This window comes from Rhinolophus hipposideros (assembly GCF_964194185.1).
Source record: "Rhinolophus hipposideros genome assembly, chromosome: 15".
Lineage (NCBI taxonomy): Eukaryota > Metazoa > Chordata > Mammalia > Chiroptera > Rhinolophidae > Rhinolophus > Rhinolophus hipposideros.
Genome location: NC_138061.1, coordinates 9,160,730 through 9,185,930, shown reverse-complemented (window position 1 = coordinate 9,185,930; position 25,201 = coordinate 9,160,730). Strand labels below are relative to the sequence as shown.

Here is a 25,201-nt window from a genome sequence, read left to right as displayed (position 1 = left end):
TACTTGATTCTTTCTACTGGCCGTGTGGTGTTCCATTGCATTAACGTATTTATGGAATTTTAGGGTGTTTTCCTTTTTTTCCATAACAAACGACATTACAATTGTGCATATGTCGTCGTAGTGCACCTGTTAAAAAATTGTTGTGCTAAAGTTTTGCAAATGAAATTTCTTGGTCCAAGGTCATATGCATTTTAAATTCTGATGGACACTGCCAATTGTCCCCTCCGCCAAGGACTGTACCTTTAACCAGCAGAGCGAAGGTATCTAGTTTTTGACATCCCTGTCAATGCTGGATGTTGTTAATGTTTATATTTATACCACAGAGGTAATATAACATTTACATCTTTTCACTCGTGTATTGGCCATTTGTATTTTTTTTGTGTGAAATATCTGTCATTTCCCTTTATTCATGCTTTTATTGGATCTTTAAATTTTAAAAAGATTTTTATTAAAATACAGCTAACGATCAATATCATATTAATTTCAGGTGTACACCATAGTCACTCGACATTTATATACCTAAAGAAGTGATCGCCATGATAAATCCAGCCACCATCTGACACTGTACCATGCTATCACGATATTATTCACTATATTCCCCATGCTGTACATTATAGCCCCATGACTTGTTTTATACCTGGAAACTTGAACCTCTTATGCTCCTTCACCTTTTTAAAATTTTTCAATTACAGTTGACATTCACTATTATTTTAGGTTAGTTTCAGGTGTACAGCATAGTGATTGGACATTTATATAATTTACAAAGTGATTGGATCTTTAAATGTATGTTACTATTATGTAGGAGTGCTTTATGCTTTAAAGATATTAACCTATTATATGTTGCAAGTATTTTCTCCAGATTTATGGTTGACTTTTGTTTCTTTGCAATTTCTATTATTGTGCACATTTTAAATTTTATGTAGGTATATCTATCAATCTTTTCCCGTATTGTTTCAGTGTTTCTATCCTACTTAGAAAGTCTTTTCTCATCTAAAATAGAAACATTTTTCTCCATTGTCTAGTATTTCATACTGTTACTCTTTAATTTTAATTCTTTAGTTATAAGAAATTTATTTTTTTATTTATGGAGTAAGGTAGAGGATTTATATTTTTCTTGCATATGGTTTTTCAATTGTTGCAAAAGACATTGTTTCCTCAGTGATATCTTTACCAGATACAAATTTTCATATACAGCGTTACCTTGGTTTTCTAATGTAATCTGTTCTGGAAGACCGTTCCAGTTCTGAAACGTTCAAAAACCGAGGCACAATTTCCCCATAGAAAGTAATGCAAAATGGATTAATCCATTCCAGACCTTTAAAATCAACCCCTAAAGCTGCAAATTTAGCATGAAGTTTACTATCTAATGATACCATAAATCCATAAAATTTACGGCATTCATAAACTGAAATGTTCGTCAACAGAGATGTTCGAAAACCGAGGTACTACTGTATCTGTGAAATTGCCAGTGAATTCTATTCTGATTATCTATTTGTGTGGTGGTGGCTCAATATGATTTTGATTATTGTAATTTTAGAGTATATTTAGCAATCCAAGGGGAAATGGCCCCTTCTCCCTGGGAAGGAGCACAGCACAGTGATTAAAACTGCAGGCTCTAGGGCAGGGGTGTCCAAACTGTGGCCCGCGGGCCAACTGCGGCCTGCAATCCGTTTTTAATTGGCCCGCAGCAAATTCCAAAAATATATTTAGTTTATTTAAATAAATGAGGTGAGGCAATACGTACTTCACCTCCAGTGAGTGGCACGGCTGTTTGTGTATTTTACCACATATGGCCCTTGGTGAAAAACGTTGAAAATAGTTTGGACACTCCTGCTCCAGAGCAAGATACCTGGATCCAAGACATTGATCTACTTACTATGTACCAGTTATGTGAACTTGGGCAGGTTGCGTTATCTCTTTGTGCTTTAGTTCCCTCATCTTAAATATGGGCATAATGATAGTGCTGAAATAGTTTCATTGTATTGAGATCAGAGACTGCGGCTTGTGTAATTTCTGTGTTTTGGTATTTGTTAGGCTTTTCTGTATGGCCACACAGCCATTTTTTTGTAAATTTACATAGCTTGCACATAATGAATAGTTTCTATTTGATGGGTGCAAAGCTCTAAATATATTAAAGCAAGTTAGCTGTGCTATTCAAATCTTCTATATTCTCTTTTATGTTTTTCTTTTTAATTTATAATTTTTAATGTGAAGATATGCTACCTCTGTCAAACTAGGGTAATTAAAGTATTCACTTTTTCTGAAGCTAATATTTTGTCTTATTGCAGCCAACATATTCTGTTGACTTTTGTAGTGCTTCATTTTAATGTTCTTTTCCTTTTGTTTCTTGCTTTTAACTGAATAGATCAAGTTGTTAGTTTTTGTTTTGTTTTTGCCTCCCTCCTTTATTTCCTTTAGTGATAATTTGAAAGTCAAAATTCCTGTTTCCATTTCTAGTTAGAGTTCTTACATTTTGTTTCCTTCTGATGATCTTTTTATCATTAAGTTTCCATCTTTGTTCCTTGCCTTGAAGTCTATTTTATCTAACAATATATAGCTACATTATTTTTCTTAAGATTAATGTCTTTGTAGAATATATTTTTCTATCCTTTTACTTTTATTCTACCTGTATTTTTATGTTGAATATGCGTCTCTCATAAACAGCATTTAGTTTTACCTTTAGATCTTATCCAGTCTGGCTAATCTCCGCCTTTAATTGGAGTGGTTAAGTCTTTTACAGTTCATGCAGTTATTGATATGGTTGAGTTGTAAGATGGCAAAAATGTATAAAGGAAAACATCATTCAAAGTGGAGTTGGGAAGCTCTGAAGCGGGGAGCTCTCATGCAGTTACCACTCATTGAAGCTTTAAAAATTTGGGCTGGAAGAAGCTTGTTTTACTGCTTTAGTATGAGGAAGGAACATTTTTCTTCTTGCCTAACAACAGTCCAGCCAATGAGAAACCACCACACTCAGCCAATGAGAAGCTACTGCCACCTTGAACTCTCCCTCTTGTCCAGTGGACTTTTGCTCATAACTGCCCCTTCCAACTTCCTTCTTTTTCTCTATTAAATAACGCTCCCCTCCTTTGTTCTCCAGACTTGCCTGTGGTTCACCATAGTTTGCGTGTATTCCTGAATATACTCATTTTTGCTGGTAAAATAACTGGCTATTTTATTTTTAAGGTTGACAAGTCCACCACGTTGTTATTTGTTTTCTATTTGTCTGGTTTTTTATTGCTCTTTTCTGTTTTGATTTATCAAAATACTTTTTGATTTATCAAAATACTTTTTAGATTTATCAAATCTTTTTATTGCTCTTTTCTGTTTTGATTTATCAAAATACTTTTTAGATTTATCAAATACTAATCCCATTTTTCTTCTTTATTGTATTTTTAGCTATACATCTTAAATTTTTAAAAAGTGTCTCTCTAGAGATTACAATATGCATTTTTTACCTGTCACCATTAAGTCAATATTACACCACTTCACATAAAATGTAAAAATCTCATGACAGCATACTTTCATTTATTCCTTTGGTACATTGTTATAGATTTCACTTCCACATATCAGTTGCATTAATCATAGAAATTATTTTGTCTTAATCAATACCTCTTTATAGAAATTACATTAAAAAATTTACCCACATATTTACCATTTCCAGTGCTGTTTATTACTTTTTTCAGATTTGGTTTTTCTTTTAGGCTTTATATCCCTTTGGCCTGAAGAACTTCCTTTAGAATTGTTTGTAGGGTAGATTCGCTAGACCTGAATTCTCTGGGCTTTTGATTTATTGGAATTGTCTTTAGTTTGCCTTTACTTTTGAAAGATATTTTTGTTGGATACAGAATTCTAGATTGTCAGTTTTCAGCATGTTAGAGATAGATTTGAATTGTCTCGTAGATTCCATTATTTCTGATGAGAAGTCAGCTGCCACTGTTATTGATACTTTCCCAAATGTCCTGTGTTTTCCCCTGTGGCTGCTTTTGAAACTTTCTCTTCATCTTTGGTTTTCAGCAGTGTGACTGTGACTTGTCTAGGTTGGTCTCATTTGTATTTTTTCTGCTTGAGTTTATGGAGATTATTAGAGCTATGGTTTGATGTATTTCATTAATTAAATATTCTTGACATTATTTTTCAAACATTTTTTCTTTGCCATTGTCGCTCTCCTCTCCCGGTTCTTCAATTTACAGGTATTAGACAGTTTGATATGGGTCCACAGATCGTGGATGTTCTTTTCTATTTTATTTTAAAAATCTTTTTCCTCCCTCTTGCTCATTTTAAGATAGTTTCTATTGACTTGTCTTCATATTCACTAGTTCTTTATTCTACTGTGTCTATTCTGCTGGTAAGCCCATACAATAAATATTTTATTTCAGAGGTTCATTTTTATTTTCAGTTCTAGAATTTCCATTTTGTTCTCTTTTTAGAGTTTTAGTTTCTTGGTTGATGTTTTCCACTAGTTGACCTATTTTCTTCATTGTTCCCTATAATCTTTTATCATATTTATAATAGAAAGTCCCTTTCTGCTAATTCTGAGATTGGATGATCCATGGTACAGGGTTTTTTTCTGTTGATTATGGGTCGTATTCCTTGCATATGTAGTAATATGTTGTTGTATATTCAGCATTGTGCATCATATATTTTAGAGATTCTATATTGTTTTTATCCTCTGAGAGTGTTGGGTTTCGTTCTTGCATGCAGTTACTTTATTGTTGGGTCACTTTAATTCTTGGCACCTTGGTCCCAGGCTATGTTTGGATAAGTCTATTTTGGTTTTTCCTTTGATCCTAGGGCGTATCCTATAGTCCTGGGGAGTGTTCTTTACTCCTATGGTTTGGCCCTTTCTACTGAGGTTTCAGTAGAAAGTCTCACTTGGAGAAATTTCAATCCCACATTCTATCTCCTAGCATTGACTAGCTACTGAAACCTGTGCTTCACTCTTTTAAACTGTGGCTGTTACTTTCCACTGGGGCCCTTGGAGTCTTATCCTTTACAGTGCACTTTCTAAGTTAGCCAGTGACTTGAAGGAAATTTGTTCACAGAATTTTGGGTTTTCCCTCTCTGGCTACACTCCTTTCCAGGGAGGTTTCTTCTGTTGTATTATCTATTATTTTATTCCCATCTGCTTTGTCATTTTCATAATTTCTTTTCCCATTATGCTTTGACGATTGGCACTGTTGAGGCTCTTCGGCCTGGCTGTAGATTTGTTTATGTTTTCATTATTTTCAGTGGAGTTTTGAGAGGGAAGAGAGACAAAATGTATAGGTTCAATCAGCCATTTTGAACTGGATGTCTCTTTAAAAAGATTCTTCAAAGTTCTCTTTGACACAATGTTTACATTTTTATATATAAAATTATAACTTAAAGATACATTGATTCTTGCTTTTACCCATGAATATTTTTGTGGTTTTCAGAGTCATCATTTAGGTGGCCTCTCCTTTGCCTCTCTAAAATCCAACCTATTTTCAAGACTGGGCTCAGAATTTGCTTTTTGGTGATATTTTGTATGATCATATCAGCCCTGAATAAATGTATATTATACGGATGACAGAGTTATATAGAAATCTCACATTTTTCCTTTTTTTTAAAAGGTGGAAGTACTTGTTTCCTGGATGTATTGTGCTTTAATTCAGTCTTGTGGACCAGTGGAAGAATCTTCCGTCACGTAATGAGAACATACTAAATTGGACTTTAAAAATATGAATGAATAACTTATTTACAAACCAAACTCGGGGAACAAAAATGTTTCGCTTTGATTTTTTTACTGATCATTTCACAAATGACTCTCTTACTGTAGTAAAAAAAAAAAGTAGTAACTGGAATGGCTGGCTCCAACAATGGTGATGGCGATGATGATAATGATAGTAATAGCTATTATTTATTGAGGGCTTACTACACGCCAGGCAGTATGGTAAGGCAGTGTACTCCTCAAGTCTTTGAGCAACCCTATGACGTAGGAATTTTATAAGTTTTCATAGTTTTGGATGAGAAATCTAAGGCCTAGAGAGGTTAAAGAACTCGCCCAGTGTCACTCTGTTAATAAGTGACATGGAAGTGCTTTTAGCGGAAATTTTAAATTGAGTGTTTTATGCATTGGAACGATTTACATACGATTTGGGTGGGGATGGGGAAGAGAAGTGACTGGAAGTAAGGCTTTCTGATAATTAAATGACCCTGACAACCTCAGTGAAATCTTGACATCAAGGGGATAGACACACGCTGAACAAATGGAATGTTGACATTTTACCAGAAGGCACCATCGAATGAATTATATTATACCCAATGTCTGACCTGGGAGAGTCTCCAGGCATTGTCGCATCTGTCTTCCTCTCCTTTTTATAAAAAGAAAAGTATTGTTTTGACAGAGGGCCTTCTTCTAATTCTCTTTGTTGTTCAGCATCAGAGCTGAGCCTGAAACCTCAGTCTTTTGACTTTCGGCCCCACAGGTTGCTCTAACAGGTGACCTCCTCTGCCCCTAATAAGGTATAAGTTCTGCACATTTGAACTTCTCCTTTCCTCATCCAGTTGGGATCCTTTGAAGGCAGCTGTGTTTCTAGACAGCCTCTGGGGGCAGCTAGTTGGGAGAGCTGCTTTTTATCCAAACAATCTTGCTCAAAAGGAAGTCTTTTGACAACGTCTCCCTATTCCCCTCCCCCCACTTCCAGGTATAAGACTTCTGGAGAGCTAATGTACAGCATGGTGACTATAATTAATACTATTATATATTTGAAAGCTGCTAAGAGAGTAAATCTTAAGTGTTCTAATCGCAGAAAAGAAATGGTAGTTATGTGACGTGAGGGAGGCAGTCACTCTATGGCGGGAGCATTTTACAACATACAAATCAATGTATCAAACCAACAGGCTGGACACCTTAAACGTATACAGTACCAAGTATATGTCAATAAACCTGTGAAACAGGAATTCCTGGCTATTCCTCTCCGTGTATTTGTCACAATTCTTTGGGATGTATGAGAGAGACGTGTCCATAGGCCCAGAGAACAGGAGGTGACAAGCAAGCCATGGCTTTGGGTCGTCTCCTCTCCTCATGGCTGCCCGGACCTGAGGTTTTCTGTGGTTTTTTTTTAAGAGTCAGGAAAAGGGATGGGACCTACAGTTCAGGGATGGGTGTTTTTGGAGGTGTTTTTTCCACAAAGACCAGCTTTAAAAACTGGAGGGCACCACATGTTACACTGAGAATACCTGCATTTGGGGCACAGTATCTGCAGATGGTGACATCACTTTCTTTGGTTCAGTTCTCTTGTCCTGGAAGCAGAAGTGGATGACACGTCAGGTCAGAGTCCAGTCGCCTCATTTAAGAGAGTGTCACAGTCACCTCCCTGCCTTCACTCCTGCAGTCTCAGATGTGTATTGGCTCTGTCCCATTGTGCCAGATCCTGTGCCAGGCTGTGGGAACACAGAAATGAGTGATGTCACATGCCCGCCTCGCTAGCCCAGGGCATGTTGCCGCTGGACAGCAATGTCCTTGGGGGTCGAGATGCAGCCAGCCCAGTCTTTCTTGCGTGGGGCATTGCCAGTGCAGGAGGACTTGCCAGGAGTTAGGAGGGTAGAGTGCAGTTGGGGGCTTGGGTGGGAAGAATGGCACTGCACAGAGCAGGGAGACAAAGCAGCGTGGAGGTTGTCAGGGAGCAGCTTTGCCTGGGGCCAGCTGTGCCCTCCTCTCTGTAGACCTTGATGTTGGCTGCCCAGCCCCAGGGTCTGCCCTTACAACTGATTTTCCAGGAGTAACAGCAGCTTCTTTCTTTTTGAGTGCTGACTCGGTGCCCGGTGAGGTTCTGATGCTTTGTGTGCAGTTAGCTCATCGAATCTTTAAACACCTCTGTGGTGTAGAGGCTATTTTCTCACTTTACGGATGGAGAAGCCAGGTGCAGGAGGCGAGGGAGCGGTCTCTGGTCATTTGTTCCCATTGCTCTGTTGCTGCAGTTGGATGGAGGCATCGCTCTGCCCTGAGCCACCCACACACTGGCCTCCTGCCCGCTGTGCCTGGCGTGGATATTGGTCATAACAAACTCACAGTCAGATGCGGTCAAAGTCTAGTGCTGAGGATCCCAGGATCTGGAGCCAGACTGCCTGGCATCAAATGCTGCCTCCACCTCTGCTTGGATTACTTTAACCTCTCCTTCCTCAGTTTATGAATCTGCAAAATGGGGATCAATGGAGTACCTGCTGGAACCTGTCAGGAGTACATGCCAATCATCATCAGGAGTAAACCATGATCATCATATTCTCTGCTGCTTATCTAGAAATTTCTGTACTCTTCTTCTTGTTCTATCTTCTGAGCAAAATGTCTTCTGTGCCCTTATCCCCATAGTCTTCCTGTCACCCTGACCTCGTCTTGCCTGCAAGAGCCCCTTGTTAACAAGAATTATCTGTTTTAAGTCACCATAATCATTTCTTTCTGGAAGAAGTGGAGCTTCTCTCTGAATTCAGCAGGCATTGTTGGAAAACAGTGCGTGCCTTAGAATAGTGAACATAAAAAGCATCAAGGCTTAATTAATGATGTGTACTTTATGCCTAAAGTGTGGATCCTGGTTTTCATTTTCCTGTCAAGAATGTGTGCCGTCTGCTTTGAATTAATACAGGAGAGCCGTGTTTTAAAAAAGTCTCTCTGTTGCTGCATCAGCACTTAGAATTATTGCCGGAGGGTTTTTCTTCTTCTTTCTCAGAGAACCGAAAGGTATGTCAAATAATTTTGGGATGAAATTTAATTATTTCAACTTTGAAAAAGGAGAAAAGACCTTGGTGAAGACTGTGCTACGGAAAGAAGTGCTCCCATTGTCATTTTTTTTTTTTTCCCTGAGGTTTTGAGAATCACTGTGAGTTTTTCTGCTGGCTGTGGTGGAAATCAAGAGCCCTTGTCTACAATGGGAAATCAGAAGCAGGTCTTGCTCTGGACTGAGCTGGGTTTGATTTCACATAGAATGGACTCAAATCTTATGTACAAATCAACATCAGATGTAAATAAGTCTGGGCATAATTTCTGTGTGTGGCCTTGGGTCATTCTCCCCACTCGATTATGAGCTTCTTGAGAGGAGAGCCCTTGTCTTTTGTGTTCACCTTCCACCCTTGGTATATGCTTGGAACATAGTCAATGCTCAGAAAATATTCATTGAGTGAACGAGTTAGCGGTAGTGAGGTGACTTAGGATCACACTTCTGCCTACTGCAGGAACGAGCTCTCCAAGTTGGGGTCTCCTGGGCCTGCAAACAGAAAGTGAGAGGTCAAGGCTTGACCTTCAGACGGGCAGAGAAGCTCAGAGGAAAAGTTGCAGGAAAAGTTTCATCCCCAGGGAGAAAAGCAGTAAAGGCCAGGCATTGCATTGAGCTACCCTGTGGGTTTGCTGCTCTGTCAGCTCCCCCAGAAGGGAAAGGGAAGAGTGTCCCCTGGCGTACCCACATTGGGCTCTGTCATTTAGAGGCTGTGCAGGGTAGGACCGAGCAGAGGAGACTGTGGGGCAGTGTGGCTATGCCCACAGCTGACTGTCCACACCTTCTCACAAGGGGTCCTTGGTGGAGTCGGGTCCACGTCCTCAAGTGCCAACCCCATGCTCAGTGACTGTGCATGTCTTCCCAGAGGGTAAACTGTTTCATTTGGCTGCATTACTTCCCAGCCGAAGCTTACTTCTTCCACAAATACAGCTTTAAAACAAGTTGTGTTTACTAGACTTCTTTTATTTTAAATAAGTGGTTTTTTTTATATTATGGAAAAAATAGGCTTGGTGCAGGAAACTTATATAATACAAAGAGAAACACTGAAAGAAAATTAAATTATTTATGATCCTATTACCCAGAGAAAAACCACAGTTACCATTTTGGTTTGTATTCTTTTAGGGTTTTTTTTCTTCCTCTGCTATAATGTAAGATACTTTTTCTGCACATAAGGTATGCCTCATCTGAAATAAAAAATTTTGTAAGCTGCCTTTTTCACTTGGCAATGCACCCTTAACATCTCTCTATGCCAATACATACTCTTCCACGACTTGCTTTTTTTTTTTTTTTTAAATTGTGGAGCGTGGCAGAATATTCTACCCCAAAATATGCCACTTTGGCATAAAGATTATTTTGAGCTGAGGGCAGTGGAGAGGAAGCAGGAGGAAAGGCTATCTGCCTTCTTCTTATTTGCCTAAAAGCAGGGTATAAATTTGCAAGAATATCCTTCCTCCCCTCTCTACCCGGAAGGGCAGAGGTGGGTCATTGGAGACATCGTTGGACCCTCGCAGCCTGGGGATTGTTTCTGGGGAATCCATGTAACAAACTTTCCAACTAGCCTTTATGTGCCGTTAGTTTGCTTCCATATGTTGACCTTCCTACAATTTGCTGTCTTTGGAGGCCCCAGACTCCTTTCCTACGTCCTGTCATTTCTCCACAAATTATTGTTCTTTATTGGGGATGCTACGCAGGCTGGAGTTGTGAGCCACCATTTTGAGTTACTCACTTCCCTTTGAGTCTCTTCCACGTATACAGGAGTTATGCACGGTCGGACAATTAAGTCCACACGAACTTGTTGCAACGAGGTCGCTAACCGTTTTTGATATCAGGGATTATTCATTATGAATTTGTACCAACTGGACGAACAGTTAACCAAGTTTACTATTTGGAAGTGCTGAAAAGGCTGCGTGAAAAAGTTACACGACCTGAACTTTTCGCCAACAATTCATGGCTCTTGCATCACGACAATGCACCAGCTCACACAGCACTGTCTGTGAGGGAGTTTTTAGCCAGTAAACAAATAACTGTATTGGAACACCCTCCCTACTCACCTGATCTGGCCCCCAATGACTTCTTTCTTTACCCAAAGATGAAGGAAATATTGAAAAGAAGACATTTTGATGACATTCAGGACATCAAGGGTAATACGACGACAGCTCTGATGGCCATTCCAGAAAAAGAGTTCCAGAATTGCTTTGAGGGGTGGACTAGGCTTTGGCATCGGTGCATAGCTTCCCAAGGGGAGAACTTCAAAGGTGACCGCAGTGATGTAGTGATATTCAGCAGTGAGGTAGGTAGCGCTGTTTCTACGATGAGTTTGCAGACTTGTCAGACCTTGTACCTTGTTAATAAACTTCTGTTTATTTTCCTCTTGTTAAGCTGTCTTTTGTTATAGTGGTTCCAGTTACAAACTCAGAAGGGTAAAGCGAAAATGGTTTTTTTCTCCTCTCCAGCTGCAACACAGTTCATTAAATAGAGGCAAGCAATTGACTGCAGTCGGCTCTGGCATGGGGCACGACGAGGCTGCCTCTGGTTTTTAGTGGATGTGGACGACACCGTGTGGGACCTCTTGCCTCCTACGTTGCTGTGCACGTCTCTGATTATACTCTGACGCTTAGTTCTTGGATGAGGAATTTCTGGATCGAAGCACTTTCCCCATCTGCTTTCGCCAAATCGCCCCTTGAAAGACTGTACCAATTTACATTCCCTCTGGGATGCGGTACGTGATCTGGCCGCTTCTCCTCAGCACTCCTGCTCCAGTGTCCCTCGCTGGTGAAGCCTTCACCGAACGTTCTGTTTAGTGTCTCGTACGCCACCCTATCGTGTTGCCATACAACCATTTTATTTTTTTGATGGCACTTATTTTCATCTGAAATGATGCTGTCCATTATTGATTGGCATTCCTGTGTATCGGCAACCTGCTCAGCAAGTTGTAAGCTCTGTTAGTGAAAGGGACCTCGCCTGTCGGAGTCACTGCTGTCCGGCGGTGGCTTTTCCATCACACCTGTGCATGTCGGTGCTGAATGCGTACATGTTACCCGCACTGTCAGAGACCCTCCCATCACCATGTATTTTTAAAAAGTATTATCTTTATTCTGAAACAAAGGATGCCAAACATAATTTAGCCTGTTGCTGGCACCCCGTGGCCCTCAGGTGGTCCTGTGATTCCTTTTGGTGTACTGAGGTATAGGCCCCTGTCCCAAGCACTAACAGGAGTTTAATTATTGTGATCTGTTTCTTAGAGTTCAAAGGTTTTCCTTCTGCTTGAAAGGTTACAGACGGTATGCTTACTTAACATAAGTTATATTTCCACTTCCCGTTTGTAGCTTGGAACCTGCCCAGGCCTTGAAAGGAGACAGTCACCTTATAAACACTGTGTGTAAAATAAGAGGCAGTAGACTTAGCTTGAGGGTCTGCATAGCTCTCCTGTGTTTAAGGGTTTGAGTAGTGTGCGTGTCCAAGGCCTTTTTGGTTGCTGGCTGGTTCTCATAGAGGGGTGGGGTTAATATTTGAGTTCTAGATGATTAAGTTCTTGTTGCTGAGTCAGTGCCTCCCTCGAGTACAGTGGAAAATGTCTTCTTCCTCATATGATTGTTTGAGGTTGACCAAGTGGAGCATCAGAGAGCACTGGCAGTGACTGTGCACCCGGGGCACAGCTGGGAGATGCTGTCTGGGGCCCCACCTCAGGACTCGGACTCTGACCCGCCTCTGTCCAAGGTTGTTATCAGCAACTAGGATAAAGACATAGAAAGCAGGCTCATGACACAAAAACAGGAGGGAAGGCTAATATGGAAGATAACAGAATCAAGATTCATAAAAATCTTGGCAGGAATGATGGGTCTGATAGTAACAAGGTAACCCTAACAGGATTACGTGGGAAGCCGTGCCGCTCACTCCAGCACAGCCAGCAGCAGCCGCCAGCAAGGGGAAGGCCTGGCTCGAAAGCAGTTTGTGCATCGTAAGGCTTGTGGGTTTCCTAGATGGTAATTTTAAAAATTAAGTATGCCTTATATACTGTTAACTGCAGTAGGACCTCCAGATCTAAAGGATGGTAGGCTGGCTCATAGCCCTTTCTTCCTGGAGCACTTCTCCTAACTGTCCCCCTCTCCCATACCCTTGCCCATTTCATACTGTTTTTCAAGCCCCAGCTGCACTCTTACTTTTTCCAGGGAGCTTTCTCTGAGCCTGTAAGATGGAGGGAGTTATGTTCTCCTGAGTGCTCAGACAGCACCCTTCTCTACCATCGCAGTGCTCACCAAATGATGTGGCCGTTATCTGTCTGATTGTCCATCTTCTGCTTTGGACCCAGAACTCCTGAAAGGCAGGGACAGTATCTGCCTGGTTAGATGCTTTCCCCTGAGCAGTGACACCACGACCATCACACAACAGATGCCCAGTGGACGCCCTGGTTGGTGGTATCTCCATTCCCGGAGACGCCCCAACTATTGGATCTTGTACCCTCATAGCCACCAGGTAGTGTCAGGTTTGCAGACCCTTCCTATGGGGAAAAGGCAATGGACCTGTGGATGTTTAGCCAGACAGTGCCCGGGTATGGACCATCCTGGGGGTTCCAGGGCAGCACGGGGGATGGCACGGGGAAGGGAGGAGTGTTTCTGGAATGGCAGAGCTTTAAAATCACTGGAGCTGTCCACATACAGACTGCTTACTTGGTGGGGCTCTCCGATTAACCTTGGATGCTGAACTGTGGAGAGGATTTTTAAATTGGAAGGGGAGGAGTTGAAAGCTAGTGGTAATAACACCAATACCATCAACAGCTAACCCTTCCTGGGCCCTCCCGGGCATCAGGCATTTTGCATAACTGAGTGCTCATGGCTTCCCTACAGGGTTCGGTGCTCCTGTCATCTCTCTTAAGCAGATGAGGACACTGAGACCTTGTTACTCAGACCCAGCTGGTAAGTAGCTGATAACTAAAGACTGTGCCCACCCTAAGGGCTGCTGATGCTGGATTCTACTGTCTTGAGGTTTCGCAGTACCTCCTCCAGTACCTGCTGAGTGTTGGAATTCAGTGGCCACCTTGTGCCTGCCTTGTGGAGTCCCTCTGCCTCCTCGGTCAGGGTGTTTGGCTCGGCAGTTGAGCCTTCACTGCCTCTGGTGGTGGAGAACCGCAGCCACACACTGGGACTGCACGTGGCCAAGCACGTCTGTGTTGGTGACACACACACACTGGTCTTCCGTGGGCCTCAAGGCAGTGTGCGGTAATGGCAAGACCTCACGAAGCAGAAGTCAGACAGTCCTGGGTTCGAGTCCCTGCTGCCCCTTACTGGCTGTGGGACTATGATCCCGTCACTTACGTCTGTGAACCTCAGCTGTGAAATGTAGAACAAGCCTCCAGGTCTGTGAAGTTGCCGAAAGATGGCTGGTGTTCTCATCTGCTTTCAAGTTCTCAGCTCCCGGTTGAGGTTGTTAGAAATCTGTGGTTCAGGTAAGCTGAGCATTTCCATGAAAACCAACTCGATCGAGAATTTCCACACAGTGAGTGTAGCTCATGCGTGGAGCTTTTCCTAATAGTCAGACGTCAGAGCAGAGGGAAGGGAGAGAGTCAAATGGTCCAAGTCCTCTGGCCTCATGCTGCCCGGGAGGGTTCCGTATCCAGGCCTCTCAACCCTTGTCATCCTGCCTGCACTCGGCCTCCTCAGTTGTCTGGGGGTGTCTGTGACCTTTCAAAGTAGCATTTGATTTCTGTCACTCTTCTGTAGCTAGAAATATGATTACAGACCATGTAGCAGAGGGGATATCAGTAAATGTGTGAGTGTTTTTCTCCCCTCTGAAATTACAGAGAGCGGCTGTTCATTCCTCCATAAATTCTTTTTGTGCACCTGTTAGATAGCAGGCAGACCTCTAGACCCTGGGCATTTAGTAGCGAACAAAACAGATACAGTCCTTGTCCAGAGGGAGCCAACATTCTAATCTAGTGAGAATGACTAAATAAATGTACAAGTTAAGAGTACAGTCTGTTGGATGGTGATAGACAATAGGGACAATATATAGGTGAGGAGGAGAGGGAAGACTGGTTTGGGATGGGGTGTTGCTGTTTTATGCAGAGATGTTCGAGAAAGCCTGTGACAAGGTGCTCTTTGAGTAGAGACCCGAAGGAAGTGAGGAATGAGCCCTGCAGGTCGGGGGAAGACCATCCTAGGTAGAAGGGAACAGCATGGACAAAATTCCTGACATGAGGGTATAGTTGGCAAGTTCCAGGGGAGGCCATTGTGGCTAGAATGGAGAGGAGGATTATGAGGTGGAAGGCATTACGGATCTGCTGGGAAGGAGCCTCTGGGCCCTGGGTGTCCCCCTGGGTGCATCTCCCCTAGTCCTCACTGTTCAGAGACCATGGCCTCTGACCGAGAGTCAGGCGAGGTAGCTGACACATATCCAGGACCACAGCTCTAAACGGCAGAGCCAGGATTCTAGCCCAGATTCACGTGGTTCCTACGTCTTTGCACCTCCCACCATCCTTGGCTAGCGGAGACGGCCACTCGCCCTCTCCTGGTTCCTTGCACCCCTGCGCCTGAGCCCTGCAGAGGTGGCTGCTGGCACTGACCAGGAACAGAACCCCGCTCCATGACCCTCCCCGTGAGGACTTCCCGCCAGGGTTTCAGCCTCCCCCATGTGCTCTCCCGGAAGAACCTTTTCCGGGTCGGAACTGGAATAAATTAGACATTAATGTTGAAGACAGGAATGGAACCAGCCCTGGTCTCCATCGGGGGAGGAGGGAAGGGGGGCGGTGGTGCCAGGTGACGCTCTTGCGTGCCCTGACAGTGACTTTGTGAGAGGTGGGCTGCAGTAGTTTGCTCCTGTGCACACATGGTGGAGCTCCGTGACACTGTTGTCTGGGGGTCTCAGGTGGACTGAGTGAGTGAATGTGTGTATAGCACTCAGAACGTGCTGGGCACACTGGGAGCTGGGTCACTGTCCACTCTGGTCACCATCGTGGGCCCTGGGGTGGAGGGGGCGGGGAAAGACAGACCAGGGCTGCGCTCTCATGCAGCTTCCAGCCTGGCAGGGCTCTCCAGCCGTATCAGTTATCTGCGTGGTAATAAATCCACACAGGAAATGCACGGTGTGATGTCACAGTGACTGAGCAGCTAGAACGATCGCTAGCATTTTGAGGATTTTCTTCTCTCTCTCTCTCTCTTTTTAAAATGCATGCTTGCATGTAATGTAATAACGCACAAGCGAGAGAGCACAGGGTTTTCCTTTCTCATAACAGTGTATCATCGCAACCAATCGATCTCTGTGAGTGACCAGTGCGTGACGGAATAATGTTCCCCCAGAGATGTCCACATCCTAAGCCCTGGAGCCTGTGGGTATGTCCCTTCACCTAGCCGAGGGGATTAAGCTTGCAGATGTATCTAAGGTTATTAATCAGCTGGCCTGCAGATGGGGAGGTTGGCCTGGATCATCTGGGTGGGACCAGTCTAACTACACGAGTCCTTAAAAGTGGAAGAAGAAAAGGCAGAAGAGAGGGTCAGAGAGATGCAGTGTGAGCAGGACTCGACCTGCTGTGGCTTTGAAGATGAAGGGGCCACAAGCCAAGGAATGAGGGCAGCTTCTAGAAGCCGCACAAGACATGGCAGCGGATTCTCTCCTCGAGTTTCCAGAGAGGCATGCAGCCCTGCTGGCACTTTGATCTCAGCCCAGTGAGACCTGCATCAGACTTTTGATCTCCAGAACTTGTGTTGTTGAAGCCACTATGTTTGTGGTCATTTGTTACAGCAGCGGTAGGAAACGGGCACAGCCGGTTTTGAGCCTGGACCTTGCCCCTAGACTGTGAGCGTCCTGAAGGCAGAGGCTGTGCCTTGTTCACTCTGGTTCCCAGTGCCTGGCACAGCCTCGGGCTCAGAGAACGTTTGCTAAACTCTGCACCTGCTTTGGAGTTCAGCCTCCCTGAGTCCAGGCTGCAGCGGTGCCCTTTGTCTCTCGTCCCCAAACCCAGACGCTAGTCTTGATGTTGCCCTTTGGGAGTGGCCGTCAAGGCTTAGGGATCTACTGCCAGCCCAGGACAGGTGGCACAGACAGAGTGCTGCCCTCTGGCTTAGCTCACAACCATCGGGGTCTCCTTCAGAGGAGGAGTCTCCGTAAAGTAGAAAGATTCAGGGGTGCAACTGAAAATGTGCACATTTCTTGATGCTGGATACTGTGGATTCCTTGTCATACTTTAAAAATGACCATTGTTGATTCATTCAGCAGGGAAATAAATGAGGTAGAGACAAAAATCAAAGAGAAAATCCAAATAAAAAAGACCCGGAGAAGTGCAAGGAATAAAGAGATGTGTCCCGTTGACCTCCCAAGTTGCCTCCTGCGTAGTGCCCCACCCTGGGTGCCCAGAGAGTCTGGTTTAATTCGTCTGGAGCAGGTAAGGACAGTGATACTTTGAAAAGTTCCTGGAGTGAGTGTAATAGGCAGCCGGGGCTGGGAACCAGCGCTGTACAGCATTCGTCGTGCTCTGCTCTGTTCTTAGCAGTTCTCCAAACCCTAAGAGTCCTTAAATGGTATTGCTTCGAGGCCGCCCCGGGCATTTCACGAACGGAGACACCCAGGTTTAGAGATCCACATACCATGTGCCAGGTCACGAGGCAGTTGGTGGCCCAGTTAAGACCAGGGCCTCCGTCTGCAGGCCTGTCGTGCTCAACATAGATCCTACTCATACTGCCAACAGCCTCAAATCAGGATGGCCCCACCCAATTCCATCAAATGGCTTTCTTTCAGTTTCTTTCAAGTTTTCTTGCTTCTTCCCAAATGCTCCTTAAAAAGATCAGCTGATCCCTCGAGGTGACCATGGGCCTCTCTGTCTGCACCTCCCCTTGATGAGGCAGGATCACTTAGTGAGTATGCCCACAGGCTCTGAGGTCTGGCTGCACTAAGACTGTGTGGCCTCTGAGAGCCCTCAGTTTGACCATCTGTAAAATGGGAGTGATACTCGTGATACTCGCTAGGGGTTGTGAGGTTGAAAAGACATACGGTGCATTTAATGTGCCCAGAACTGTGTGTGGTGTATGAATGCTAGATGTCACAAGTTGTAGTATTGTTTTAAATGGCTATTAATATAGCGAAGAGAATGGGAATTCAAGTGTCAGAGTCAGTAACAGGCATTGATGGATGCATTTTTTCTTCCTTCTCGCCTGCTTTGGAATGTACCCGCTGGTGGTCAGCAGTGTCCACTCCATAACCAGACACGAGCAAGTCCTCTCTTGGAGGCTGGTAACTGAGTTTCCAAGTGAGTGGAGGGTACTAGGAGCTCCGTAGGTTTGGAGCAGGGGCTCATTGGGCAATTGGCCTGCATTTATCCTACTAGTCTTGAGGTCAGCCTGCCCAGGGCCCTCTCCTATAGGGGCCCAGGATCATTGGACAAGCTAAGCCCCTCGCTCACTATAGGATTCAGAAGGGATCTGGCGCTTTCTCCTGCATATCTCCACTACATAAAAATTTTCCATGCAAGTAATTGCAGAATAGGGTAACAAGGAGGATAATAGGGGGAGATAATGTGGATAAGTCAGCTTGATTACATTCTTTCCCAAACTTCATTACCCAAATATGCAGTGTTGTGCAAAAATCTCAAAAGCCAATTAAGGTTAGCTTCCCATAGTGACCGCAGATTCTGGGGAGGTCTCTCTCCCAAGTGTCGCAAGTCGGCCAGCAGGTTGCTAATGGTGAGATTCACTCTTCTGCTTCTGATTTTTTTGTATTGCAGAGACAGCTGGGGAGTTTCATTTTGTTTTTAAACACAGCAATTACAGGTTGGAAGGTACTGACTCTTGTGCTGATTGGGCATATTGTGATTTAGATGCACCTTTGTTACTTTGCAAGGGATCGTGCTAAGTGGGAATATTGCTAGTTGCACTGTCTACTGATTCGTTGGAAGGCCCATGGTAGTAGCATTTATAAAATAACAAGTTTAAGGACTTTGGGGAATCATTTAAGGCAGAGAAGCAACAGTTGATTTATTTAGCAGCATACTATTAATCTCCTTTTACCGGCATTACTTGACCTTTAAGCTTTTTTTTTTTTTAAATCTTTTTCTGGCTTCATTGAGATGTGATTTACATAGAACACTGTAAGCTTAAAAGTGTTTAGTGTGTTGATTTGATATACTTGAGAAATCACAGTCACTGTAGCATTAGCTAACACTTGCATTATGTCACATAATTAATATTCCTTTTTTGTGGTGAGAACATTTCCCATCTACTCTCTTAGCAACTTTCAAGTATGTAGTACTTGTGATTAACTATATAATGACTATGCTCTACTTTAGATTTCTAGAGTTTATTTATCCTGTAGCTGTACGTTTGTACCCTTTGACCATCATCTCCCAATTTTCCCCAACCCCCCAACCCCTGGTAACCACCACTCTGTTTCTATGAGTTCAGCTTTTTTAGATTCCACATATAAGCGAGATTATACAGTATTTGTCTCTCTCTGTCCGACTTATTTCACTTAGGATTGTGCTCTCAAGTTCCATCCATGTTGTTGCAAATGGCAGGATGTCCTTCTTTTTCACAGCTATATAATATTCCATTACATATATACAGCACATCTTCTTTTTTTTTAATTAAATTTATTGGGGTGACAATTGTTAGTAAATTTACATAGATTTCAGGTGTACAATTCTGTATTACATCGTCTATAAATCCCATTGTGTGTTCACCACCCAGAGTCAGTTCTCCTTCCATCACCATATATTTGATCCCCTTTACCCTCATCACCCACCCCCCACCCCCTTACCCTCTGGTAACCACTAAATTATTGTCTGTGTCTATGAGTTTTTGTTTCTCATTTGTTTGTCTTGTTCTTTTTGGTTTATATACCACATATCAGTGAAATCATAGGGTTCTCTGCTTTTTCTGTCTGACTTATTTCACTTAGCATTATGCTCTCAAGATCCATCCATGTTGTCACAAATGCTCCTATATCATCTTTCCTTAACGCCGAATAGTATTCCATTGTGTATATGTACCACAACTTCTTTATCCATTCATCTATCGAAGGACATTTTGGTTGTTTCCATGACTTGGCCACCGTAAACAAAGCTGCAATGAACATTGGTGTACACGTGTCTCTATAGAGAAATGCTTTTATATTTTTGGGGTAGATACCCAGGAGAGCGATTGCTGGGTCATATGGTAATTCTATTCGTAATTTCTTGAGGAACCTCCACACTGCCTTCCATAGCGGCTGCACCAGTCTGCATTCCCACCAACAGTGTATAAGGGTTCCTTTTTCTCCACAGCCTCTCCAACACTTGTTACTATTTGTTTTGTTGATGAAAGCCATTCTGACTGGGGTGAGGTGATATCTCATTGTGGTTTTCATTTGCATTTCTCTGATGATTAGCAATGTTGAGCATTTTTTCATATGTCTATTTGCCATTTGTATATCCTCTTTGGAGAAATGTCTCTTCAGGTCCTCTGTCCATTTTTCAATTGGGTTGTTTGTTTTTTTGTTGTTGAGTTTCATGAGTTCCTTGTATATTTTGGATATTAGCCCCTTATCAGAGGAACTGTTTGCGAAAATCTTCTCCCATTCAGTTGGTTGCCTCATTATTTTGTCAATAGTTTCTTTTGTTGTGCAGAAGCTTTTAAGTTTCATATAATCCCATTTGTTTATTTTAGTTTTTACTTCCATTGCCTTTGGAGTCAAATTCATAAAATGCTCTTTGAACCCAAGGTCCATAAGTTTAGTACCTATGTTTTCTTCAATGCAGTTTATTGTGTCAGGTCTTATGCTTAAGTCTTTGATCCATTTTGAATTAATTTTGGTACATGGTGACAGATAGCAGTCCAGTTTCATTCTTTAGCACATCTTCTTTATCCATTTGTCCATTGATGGACACTTAGATGGTTTCCACGTCTTGGCTATTGCGAATAATGCTGCATTAAACATGGGAGTGTAGATATCTTCTCGAGATCCTGTTTTCATTTCCTTTGGATGTATACTCAGAAGAGGGATTGCTGGCTCATATGGTGGTTCTATTTTTAATTTTTTGAGGAACCTCCATACTCTTCTTCCAGAATGGCTGCAGCAACTTACATCGCCACTTGCAGTGCATATGGGTTCCCTTTTCTCCACATCCTCTCCAGCACTTACCTCGTGTCTTTTTGGTGATAGCCATTCTAATAGGTGTCAGGTGATAGCTCCTTGTGGTTTTGATTTGTACTTCCTAAACTCAGTTTCTTTGTAGGCAGAACTGACATTGTAGGGTGTGGCAAAGTCTGAGTGAAATAATATACGTTAAGTGCATAATTCCACACCTGAAATATGGATGGTGTTTTGTGTCTGTTAGAGTCTCCATTGTTTGGGAGGGAGATTCGCAGTGTTTAGACAGAAGGAAAACTCTGAAGTCATGTAGTCCAGTTCCTTCAAGAGAAAAAGGAGGAAAATAGAGCAATGAAATAACTGACTCAGGTTGAGTTGGCAGCTACACCAACGAGAACAGAGGTGGCTGGCTTGCAATGTTGGTGGCTGCTGCCCACTTGGGACTTGATTGTTTTCTGATGCCAAAAGGAAACCCACAGCTGTCTACCCAGAAGCAACTGGAGATGCCATGCAGCATGGGGAGTGAGAACTCAGGGAGGCAGACGTCTGTTTGGAAAGACCAGAAGTCAGGGGCTGGAGTGGCCCCAGGAGCACATGTGGCCCCACTGCAGAAGAACCCAAGTCCCTGGATGGCCTCGTGGGGTGACATTATTCATGAAGGGCTTGGGGGGAGGGAGAGGAGCCAGGGAAAGAGAAAGTGAGCAGGGATAGGGATGGAAGAACAGGAGGACAGTGTCCCCAGAGCCCAGGGTCAACACTAGCCTCTTGAGTGGGGTCACAGAACCTGTTCGATAGGTGGGATGTCAGTGCTTGCTGAGTGAATGAATACGTGGTGAGTAAAAGCTAACATTTCTTGGGACTGCTTCCTCTATGCCAGTCATCTGGTTTATAGTAATCCTTACACAGATAATAATCCTTTTATAGGAACCTGAGGCGCATAGACGTAAAGTGATTTGGCCAAGATCAAACCCAAAGAACCGTATTTCAGAATTGGTGCTTTTCATTTAACTGCCTTGCTGTACTGCATGTGATGAATGAATACATGAGTGAATGAAGTTCCATTTTACTGACAAAGACTAGGAAGGGCGGAGTAACTGTCCTACAATTACAAGGTAGCCAGTGGTGGAGTCAGGGCTCCTTAGTGTTTTGGGTTCCTAGTCCGGAGGAGCTGAGCCTGCGTCCCTGTGCGGCCTGGACACACTCGGTCCTCCCACTGTCCTCTCAGCTGGGTTGAGCTGTTGTCTGCAGCCCACTTGTGGCCCCTCTCCCACTTCCCTGTGCTCTTGCCCATGTTCCTGAAAATGAGGGCAGTGGAAATAGCCCAGGAGTTTGGTTAGACGACCTGAGTTTGGGTTCTAGTTTTCACTGCTTGTTTAGCTGACTGACCTTCGGCAGGTCAAGAAAGCTCTGTGAACCTCACTTGTTTTCTCTGGAAAATGGCGATAACAGTGCCTACTTTTCAGTTGTGAGGAGTGACTGCATTAAGGGGTAGGAAGTGCCTAGTAGGTTTCTGGCAGGTAGGCAGCACTCGGAAAGTGATGAGCTGATCCTTCCTCCTCCATCTCTTTCCTTTCTCCCTTCTTCCTCCCTTCTTCTCTCCCTCTGGATGTCTCCGAAGATGACATGGCATCTCATTTACTGTGTGAATAAGGAGCCATCCAGCAGCCTGTGATGTATCAAACCCAGTTCTCAGTAGTGCCGTGGGACAGATGACGAAGAAAGCAAGGTCTGCACGTTGATCTTTCAGCCGAGAAGTGGAGGTGCTGGTGGTATGGGAGGGGAATAGCTGAACACATGACTGCTGTGGACCAATTAGTCCTTATAAACCCCTGAGCAGATGAGCACCCAGCAAAGCCAGGCTCCTTCAGAAGAGAGAGACAAACACTTGTCCACAGGGGAATCTGTCTTCATCAGGTAGGTCCCAGGAATTCTTAGGGACTCTCAGGTCAACCAGCAACCAACCTGAAGCAGCCACGAGAGGGGAGCACAAATGTCACCCTGTGCTGTCAGGATGGGGGTGTCACAAACACACATGGGTGGGCAGGACCCGGACAGGCCTTCACCCCATCCAAAGTGGGCAGCTGCTTCTCAGCTCCTCAGACTGTCTCTTGCCCTGGAGGAATGTGGTCCCAAGGTGTCCAGACCAAATTCTTCAGCGGAAGCCAGAAATTCAGATTTTGCTATAAGAGCTCCTGGTTTTTAAATATTGGTCATGAATTACACATATTTTAAAAACATGGAGCTGTCTAAACCAACACAGTAGCAGGCTGCATTCAGTCTAGGGGCGGCCAGCTGCCAGCCTCTGACTGAAGATTCCATGTGGCAGAAGATTGGACCTTTTCTGAAACAGCGGACATGGATTTCTTTGTTTAGTTTTGATTCAGCAGATATTTATTGAGCATCTAGTATATGCCAGGCACTGTTCTAAGCCCTGTGATCAAAAGCAGGCAAGAATCCCCGATGCTCTTTTGGAGCTGATGTTCTGCTGTCGCTTTTACATCCTCCTCTGTGCTGCTGCACCTTTGCAGCGGTGACGATGACCTGGTTATTCCTGACCCTCTTCTTAGGAAGACTTAGAACGAGCCGCTCAACCCAGCCATAGAGCCCAGTCATACCAATGGGCAGTCGTTGCTTGGTCCATGACTCGGGAGCTGGCCATTGTGGGGGCCGCAGACACCAGCATGGGCAAGTCCAGGTCCACAGGCCTATGTCTCAGTTTGATTTTGCAGTGAGGAGTTCAGCATTAGCCGTGCAGGTGGCCACAGAGACAGCCAGTGATGTTCACAGCCAGCAGATAACTCTGAGGGCAAAATGAGAGTTCCTTATCTGCTCAACAACCATGGATCTGGCCATTCCTCAGGGTAGAGAGGAAACTTCCGCTTTCGCCAGCCCTCAGCCTCCCAGCAGGCTGGCACGCCCCCGGAAGCTGTACCCCAACATCCTATGTCACACTCACATGTTGTCAGCCCTGGCCTGGGCCCTGCCCTCGGCCTCTCATCGGATCATAGCTGTCCCCAGCCCTCGGCCTTCGCATTTGTGGCTACTCTGTCTCACTGGTCCACCTCTTCTTGCCTACCAGCCCAACTGAAGACCATTCTAGAAGGACATGGCCTTCTCCCTCCATGGGGGAAAATAGGAAAACAGGTCCTGGAGAGGATGGTCAGGGGGTTTGTTCAGGTCAGGACTTTGCTGATTTCTGCCACGGATGCAGGTAAGGAAGGCCTGATGTCACCCTGCCACTGCTAAATGACACGGGAATTCAGAGGCGGTTATGAGGGAGGAAAACCTCAAAGACACTTCACAAGCCCCTGTTTAGGAACAAGCGCGCCCCGGCTGGTATGTTTTTATTAAAATTACAGCTCAGAAGCCACTTCAAATTAAATTTCTGTCTTCACGTGTTTGTCCTGAGCGTTGAATGGCATTCCCTCCTGCCTCAGATCTCTGCTCAGTGGTCTGTCCTGGGATCCTGCCGTGGCCTGCTGTAGGCGTGGGTGTGTGGCATATTCCATTGGCTTAAGCAATGGCTAAATTCCTAAAGACTCCTCTTTAATCCAGGAGTGGAGGGTTCACGGGGCATTAGAGACAAAAAGATTCACTGGAGACAGAGGTCCTGTGAGTAAGAAGTACTCACTTGTGTTCCTCTACCATTTTTCTTACCTGGTGTTTCTTTGGAGTGGACTTTGTTTGCCTGCGGCTCAGATACAGTGCAGTGGCCCCACGTAACACATCATTCTCCGTGTCTGGCCCAGAGGGTGTTCAGTCGGGGACGGCTACTGGGAGAGGGGCCCGGGTAGCCTTTGGGCGGCAGATCCCACAGGTTTCCCTAAGTCCCAAACTCAGTGGCCTGGCTTTGCCACGCCTTCCACTGGTCCCTCATCACCCCAGTTACTAGGCATCTGCTTTCTGAAGCATCCAATCTGGACCGCATCCGGGACAGTTGACGAGTCAGCGAGCGGCCTCCTCGTCGCTTCAGGTTCTGGGGCACCTTTCACCTGAGGGTTTGCAGGTATGTCCAGGTATGCGGGTTTTTGAAGGCAACTCATTTTGTGAATGACCTGACCTCTTCCCATTCTAATTCTTCCGTTTCTGATTTTCCCCCTGCCCTCCTTCATTATTTCTGCTTTTATTTATTACTCTTCCCATTGTCACACTTAACTGAAATGGATGGCACCCAGAGGTGTGACACCCTGTGTCTTGTGGCCTCACTGCCCTCATCTCTAAAATGGGAATAACCGTAATTTTTGCCTCATAGGGATCTTATGAAGATTAAAGGGAGTGATGTGGGAAAACACAGAGTAAAGGGCTTGGCACAAGATGGCTCCAAAGGTGATAACTCGGTGTTATTATTACCGTTGTTACTCTTGTCTGTGGGGGCGCCATCCATCCCAGCCCAGGAGGCAGGTTGCTGATTTCCTGGCTCACAG

General features: G+C 44.2%; 1 protein-coding gene across 4 annotated transcripts in view; it reads left to right on the top strand.

The window, feature by feature from the left end:
* Positions 1 to 25,201, top strand: part of PLPP4 (phospholipid phosphatase 4) — a 111,688-nt gene that overhangs the window by 9,780 nt on the left and 76,707 nt on the right. The window contains exon 1 of one of the 4 annotated variants that reach the window (XM_081074764.1): positions 11,423 to 11,445. The exons of the other annotated variants lie outside the window; for them this stretch is intronic. Coding sequence (XP_080930890.1) covers positions 11,441 to 11,445 — 5 coding nt within the window. The 5' untranslated portion in view covers positions 11,423 to 11,440. Of the gene's footprint in view, positions 1 to 11,422; positions 11,446 to 25,201 lie in introns of those variants that run through there. 4 annotated transcript variants of the gene reach the window in all.